At 38.5% G+C, this 7536-nt stretch overlaps 1 protein-coding gene across 1 annotated transcript; it reads left to right on the top strand.

Moving 5' to 3' along the window:
• The first annotated feature begins 3275 nt into the window (after nucleotides 1-3275).
• Nucleotides 3276-6816, top strand: psmg3 (proteasome (prosome, macropain) assembly chaperone 3). The gene is made up of 3 exons (XM_080488440.1): nucleotides 3276-3407; nucleotides 4721-4942; nucleotides 6297-6816. Exons 2-3 carry the CDS (start codon nucleotides 4730-4732, stop codon nucleotides 6447-6449), a joined length of 366 nt encoding a protein of 121 aa, XP_080344566.1. The 5' UTR covers nucleotides 3276-3407; nucleotides 4721-4729; the 3' UTR covers nucleotides 6450-6816.
• Nucleotides 6817-7536: the final 720 nt, after the last annotated feature.

Raw genomic sequence — 7536 nt, 5'->3', positions numbered from 1 at the left:
TATCAGTTCTTATTCATCCTGGCCCATGTAAACATAATATTTTGTCTTTTAGCTATAAAATCTGGACCAAACAATCATGAACTTGGAAAAAAATTGAAATGTACAACACATGACTGGAATAAAGTGAAAAATGGCCTGTGAAAATCCCCACCTTATTAGAATGATGACAGGTGGTGATAGAATAGTTTGAAATGTTTCCATTAGCTGTGAATGGGAGACTATCTTTCTGTTATCAGTTTGAACTTTTACACTCATATCATTAATTCCAGTATTAAAGTGGCACACTCCTTTTAGAAGCCTGTCTCCCTCCATAAGTGTGCTTTCAACGCTTTCAAAGACCTCCTCATCTTCCCTTTAATTCTGGCTGCTCTGATGCACGCAAACCTTTAAAGTCTGAGCCCTCTGGTCATGCTGTGGTGATCCACCAGGTGATTCCTGACTCATACAAATTCAGCCGAGCGGCCCGTCTGACTCCATACATTAATGCAGAAATATTGTATATTGATGTATGCATTGCAATTTTGTTTAGATCAGTATGATCAGTCAAGGACACACATGGTCAGCCAGGGAGTACGGAGAGCGGCCGACCCAATTTCATACCAACTGCTGCCTACTCAGAGTGCATAACAATTCCGCTGAGCCGGTTGTATTTGACATTGTGGATGTGTCATGTTCGTAGGGATGGCTCCTTTCAAATCAGCCTGATGCAGCACTCACAGACTTCAGTGGAGCCTCACAGCCACCTGAAAAAAAAAAAAAAAAAGTCATGCAAGCACTTTTGCTACCAGTGGAAATTCCTATGTAGCTTTAAAAGCAAATGTGACTGAGTTGATGGACAATTTTTAAACAAAAGTGGAAAAAGAGAAGTGAATCGACCTCACATGGCCGAGACATTAAGCAAATAACACCAGTTTGTTAAAACATGCACAAGGCACCAGTTATAGGAGAAGTCATTAGTCATTTTTTGGTTTTTACAAAACATCAACATTTTCATCACATATACTCTGCTTTTAAGACAAACTTAAAAGTTTAAATTTAAAGGTTATTGTGGCACTAGTCTATCGGTCCGGCCCACTCAAGATGAAAATGAGCTGTATGTGGCCTCTAACTAAAATGTGTTTGACACCTCTGATCTCGTTGTTATCACTCTCACCTCACTATGAAGATATCCCAGGTTTGATTCAGAGCTCAGGGCTGCCTTGAAATTTGCATGTTCTTCCTGTGTGTGGGTGTTCTCTCTAAACTCAGTCCTTTAGTCCAAACAATGTGTGTATTAAATGAATTTCCGTCTTTAGATTGTGTCGGTTGACAGGAGATCTGCTCAGGGTGCGCTCAGCTTCTTGTCCAGTGTTGGATAAAGAAAGTATAGAAGATAGATGGATTTTGGTTGCGCAGACATCCACAATCACCCCGACAAACAGAGACTGTTGTGTAGTACCACTTTTTAATAAACCACTCTGTAAATGAACAAAGAAAAAAAAAGCAAAACATTATCTGCTGTTTTAAAGCTCCATTGACAGTTAATTAAAAAACACCCTGCCTCTGTGGTTTCTTGCTTTGGAAGAGTTGTTCCCATAATATTGATGGAAATGTACCAGACCAGGGGACCAGCTTAATTTAAACTCAAACAATTTCACTCTCGATAATAATACTTTATGAAAGTTCTGTTAAATCATCCCCACTTCATCAGAGTCACGTAGAGGAAAATGACTGTGCAGATTATTCATGCATAGTGAACAACAGTGCTGGAACCTTGAATATGACTTACAAGAAAAACAAAGAGAAGCTCGGAGTGCTCTGTAAGTATTAAGAGTTTTTAATCTTCAGCTCTTTGGTGAACTCGAGGCAAGAAGAAAGCAGTTCTTATGAAGAATGTGGAAGTTAGTTATACTATGTTAGAGCAATGTCAAAGATAAAAAACAAAGACTTAATGACTTTCTTTCTTTCTTTCTTTTGACCGATCTCCATGTTAAATTCTATTATGAGACGCTTATGGCATATTCTGTCCAACTGGATATAAACATAAATGTTTTGCAGGAAATAGATTATGACCTAAATGTTAAAGACGTATCTGTCGACTGGCCGCCAGTACAATAGTAATTACGATACTATATTGCAATGATTTCCACACCTTACCAGTGGTCAGATGACCTTAATCCTAACTATGGTCCTTTATCAGTAACCCTGCCTATCCGATAAGATGAACATTTCTAATGTCTCAATTAGTTTTAAACACATTTTCAAGATGTAATACAATCAATTGGTATTATTCACTGCAATGAAAGAATTTCAAATTGTGTAGAGCAGTACAAATCTGAGGTCAAGGAGATGCCTTTGCCCAGCATGATTTATTTCTTTGTAGATTTTGAGAAGATATCATGATAAAAGAAGTAAAAAACGTATTTAAAACATTCATTTTGTACTTGAATTAATTATATGATGGATGTTAGATCATATAAAATGCGCTTTAGTACAAAAGCATGACAATTACAAATGGTAAAGGGCTTTCACTTTTATAGCGCTTTCCCACTGCTTGAGCAGGCCCAAAAGTGCTTTACACTGTTAATCACTGTCACCCATACCAATGGAGGCAGCTGCCATGCGAAATGCTCAGTTCATCTAATTTAGAGCGATTTAGCGTTCAGCGTCTCGCTCACTTTGACTTATGGACAAGTGGAGATGGGGAATCTGCAACCCTCCGAATGAGCTTTGACCGCTCTACCATCCGAGCCACAGACGCCCCATCCAATAACTGAAGAATATACTGTATATAAAGACTCACCACATATTTCATTATGAAAGTGTGCACCAAACTTTAGTGATTTCCATTGACTGCGGATATGTCTTATAATGTGAAGAAGACATTAAAATTGCTATTTAATGTTCTGCATGAGGCAAAGCACACCCCTTGTCCAAAAACATACACTATAAGTGAGTAGACACAAATGTGGAATTGAGCATGTTTTTAATGTTTTTACTGCAGCCAGAGTGCATAAATTATATGGGCGTGCTTCACTATACATGGCTCAAGAATGACTGATTGCTCAATCACATATCAAGTCCAAACATTCCCTCTTATCCTCAAGTAATTGTACTTTAACCAGTCTGAACCATAAGTTTTGGTCGACTACCACAAGCTGATGCATTTTACTGAACTATATTTTACTATTAACTTAAACAATCATAATTGCTGTGTAAAATGCATTTGTTTTTTAATTGTATTTATTCACGCTCTACAAAGTGGGCGTGGTGACGTGTACGTCATCACGCTCAGTGCGTACTTACGGTGCGTCTGTCACGGTTTGTTTTTACGGCGGATGCTGCGTGACAGAATCGGAGTTGTTCAACATTTTTGTTGGATTTCTAAGTAAAGTTACGTTTACACCAGCGGACCGGGGAATACAACGGTGAGGACTCTTCACACAGACGTAGCTGGAAGGTGTTTAACGTGCTCATATTCTACCCAGAGCCCGCCGGAGCCGTTAGCTTGGGAGCTAAAGGTTAGCATCACGCTGGTAGCGTGGTGTCTGCGGAGCGACTCTTTCACTTTTCTGCTGTAAAGCAACGCAAAGGAACCGATTTTTTTTAAATGTCTCTGCTGATGAGATGACCGTTAAGTGGGGGAGTGACTGTGACACTTGCACTTAAATCATTGATGCGGTCTGAAAACACGCCATTGCTGTCCTACATAGTGTTAAAGCTAAATGACTGAGCACTTTAATCTGAACTGGTCTGCACTGGGTTGCGTTCACGTTTTTCTAAGTATCTACCGGAAGCGGGCACACACACAAACACTTTATATTACACAAACTGAGATGAATACAAACTCATCAGAAGCGAGGAGACTAGTAAAATGTAAGAGATGCAGGAGGAGTGGATAGGTTGTACGCATCTTGATTTGCACACATCAAATATCTGTGGTGTTCATTTACTTTACCAAGTGGGTCAGATGAGAACCAGTGCTCATTTACAATGATTTGCTGAACCAAAAGCCATAAATTAAAACATAGACATGCATACATACTATGCTATTCTGTGTTTGCAGTAATATACTGTATAATAAGAAACAAAAGCGAAAAGGCACGTGCAGTGATCCTTCAATATCGATTCTAATGATGCGTGTGAAATAGGAGAACAACAACAATGTAGAAAGTTGTCAGCTCTGTTTCAGATGATTCCCATTGTTTGCAGCAGAAAACCGAAATGTGAAGCGACCAAAGGAGGTACAGGCTTTAGGTACAACCAGGCTGATGAATTTAACTGGAACATTATCTGTGATTTGTGTTGTGAATATTGAGAAGGGACTGCAGATAATAGAGTTTTCCCAACAAGCCATGCTAATGATACCAGTGAGTTTATCTGCAGGCGTGATGAGAGGGCCAGCTTATCAGGGATAGCAGCATGGGAAATAACATCCTGCTGTGAAGGAGAGTTTTTGAGGCAGATCTGTAGATTACATCGCCATAACCTAAGACTGGCTGAACAATCCAACAATAGCAGCAAGACATCATCAAACTTAAGTAGAACTTAAACACGTGGCCTTGAATTCTGTGACTTGGACCACCGAAGACCTGTTAGTAAAGCAGTAATTGAATCGTAATTATTTTCAAGAAAATTATGTTACCACATTCAAAATCTTAAACTTTGCTATGTCTGCATCTTATCCCTCTTCATAATCCACCATTTTTTTCTGCAATTTTATTTATTTTTTCTTCCCCAGATTATCAAAATGTCTGAAGCCATCATCAAATCAAAGCAAGCACAGAGAGAAGTGGGTGGAATTTCAACCGAAGTCATCTGCACAGAGTTCAGTAATTACGTATTCATCGTCCTCACACAGTACGGCAAAATTGGGACGTTGATATCTGTCACACCTGACTCCAGGTCTAATGACCTCAGCACCCCGACGTTCTCCACCAAAGTACTGCTGGGCAAAGACGAGGTACGCTGGATGAAATTGTTCGGATAAATAATGTATCAGTGCGACACGGCCTCGTCCACAGGACATCAGACAGACTTGTTGCAACACGGCGAAATTCATTTCATGCTGTGAAAGGGCAAATGAGAGTGGTTGTGATCCGCTCCAGCGGATTGTGGTGAAATGTGCGCTGCCATCTCTTAACATTTACTCAAGAAAACCTATTTCATCTCTGCGTGAGCATGTCATTTTCTAACAGGCATGCAGTGCATGGGATTTATCAGCAATGAAGAAATGGAATAATTCAAAGTTTGCTTGCAAAGTTGATAAGACCTTAGTTTACTTTTTTGTTCCCGTTATCATTGAAAAGACCGAGCTTGTCCTTTACTTTAAAGTGAACATTTGCTGTAGAGCGGTGGTTCCCAAAGTGAGATCTTTTGAACCGCACATTATTTTGCTGCCTGTGGGGGGGACATTGGTTGTGTTTCCAAAGCTGTGTTTACACAGAGAGGCAATGTTTAGAAAAAAATCTGACGGAATGTAGATAATATAAATGTTACAATGCAAACATTGTGACATTTAAATGGAATCCCAAGTAGTTTCTGGTTGTTTTGTTTTGGGGATTTTGCACTTCTGTCCAATTTTCACTCAGTCTGGTCTCATTTTCCTCTACAAAGTGAGGTCCTGCACCTCGATAGACTCATGACAAGTATGGCTATAGGCTGAGGTACAATATTTATGTCTTTTTGCATTTCTGCATTTTAAAAGATATAAATCATTAGGGGAAAAAAATAAAGATGGACATTGAATTTCTCTGATTTTATCTGTTAAAAGAATAAGGAATCAGGTACCCTCAAGCCGAGGGAACATGGGAGAAATAGTGTTGCTGGCCCTACTTTCAACGAATCCACACATTTTTAGGCCTTATAAGATGTTTGAAATGGCAGGACGTGTTTGCTTCTGTCACATTTTAACTCCCTGTGATCTCATTTTTTGCTGCGATATGAAGTGTTGCACCTCTATGGCTTCAGGACAACCATGGCTAAATCCACATGTAACTCAACAATGTCTCCTGAGAAGTACAAGATAATCAGAATGCAATAAATCATTCAACAAAGCAAAACGGACATTGGAATTAACTAAATATATTTGTTCAAAGAATTGTAAACTGAATAACTATACAGCATATTTCAAGGTGCACACAAGACTTGAGTTAAAATAAAACGATTGTTAAAATGTCATGTTAAAATAAGTAGTGTCCAGATGGGGGAGCATTGGAAATATTGGTATTTTAAACATTGTAATTATAAAAGTATTGTAGAGGTAAACTTGAGGGTTTTTGTGTTTGTGATAATCTACTTTCTGTTTCTGTTTCCAGCCACTGACACACGTCTGTGCCAAAAACCTGGCGATGTTCGTGGCGCAGCAAGCTGGAAACAGGCCCGTCTTATTAGGACTGGCTCTGAAGGATTCGTCCATAGAGTCGATCAATCAGTTTAAAGACATCATCAAAAGTTGTAAAGTGTGGTAGTGAACAAGGAAAATGGACAATAATCTTTGACGGTTTGCCGGAAGGTCCTTCTTGTGACTCGCATTTGCTTTCTTCTCTGATCTGGAAAAAACAATTAAAAAACATTTTCAAAAAAAGTATATATGTTCTTGGAGACAAATAGTGAATCCAAAATCATTCCCTTTGACTTTATTTTTCTCAAAGTTTGTAAAGAAGGAAGTTTTATACCTTCTAGATTGAATGTGTGCTGACGGACAGCTTTCAGAAGGATGGCAGTCGTTCATCCTTCACCACTGTTTGACATGTTTTGCTGATTTTTCTGCTTTTTGTAAAATGTTTAACATTTTATACCAAGATGTGTTGGGTAAATAAAATTCTGAATGAATACAATGTGGATGATTTTCTTTATTTTTTTATGTGGTTGCAGTTTATCCAACTGAAGGGTAGTGAGGGATTATATCAGAAATGCCACAAATGTACATTTAAACAAAATTTGGAAATTGGACTGGACTGTTGTAAGTGTGGTTTTGGTTTTACTCATTTATTAAAAGTCAGTTGAAGCCCGGTGATGGACTGGCAGCCTGTCCTGGATGTAGCCTGCCCTCATTCAAACTCATCAGGGCTTCAACCTTTTCATTACCTGCAATTGTGTTTTCTTCATTTTTCCTTGATTAATCCTTAGTCCCAGTAATTAATCTTGAATCTCAAGTAATACCTTTAGAAGAATTGTCTTGAAACAATAGATCAAAATAATCAGAAGCCAAGAAGGGATTGAAAAGGCTTTGTTGTTGTGACAAATGTAGTTTATGTAAAAACTTAAAATTGAGAGGCAGAGAAATACTGTCAATATTTTCAAACTATATTAACAAGTCAACAATATACAGACGTCTGTCCATCTTCTATCACGCTTTGTCCTGGGTCCTGTTCCAGCCTTTTATTTTTACTTAAAATATATCACCCAGAGAAAGCCAATGCAGGGGAAGGCTGGAACCATGAAAACGTCAAGAAACATATTGTAATCGGAGCCATCATATGTTGAGATAAATAATCTACTTCAAATACAACAGCAAAGTAAATCAAATGAGTTATACTTTGAGCTCAATCAGAG

Source organism: Lipophrys pholis (genome assembly GCF_963383615.2).
Source record: "Lipophrys pholis genome assembly, chromosome: 19".
Taxonomy (NCBI): Eukaryota; Metazoa; Chordata; class Actinopteri; order Blenniiformes; family Blenniidae; genus Lipophrys; species Lipophrys pholis.
Note: the sequence above shows the minus strand (reverse complement) of the source record. Positions and strands in the feature narration are given on the sequence as shown.

Excerpts from the sequence above, each read along its gene's own strand:
- psmg3 (XM_080488440.1), top strand. The coding sequence starts at position 4,730 with ATGTCTGAAGCCATCATCAAATCAAAGCAAGCACAGAGAGAAGTGGGT. Across the intron at positions 4,943-6,296 it reads TACTGCTGGGCAAAGACGAG|CCACTGACACACGTCTGTGC; the intron begins GTACGCTGGATG and ends TTCTGTTTCCAG.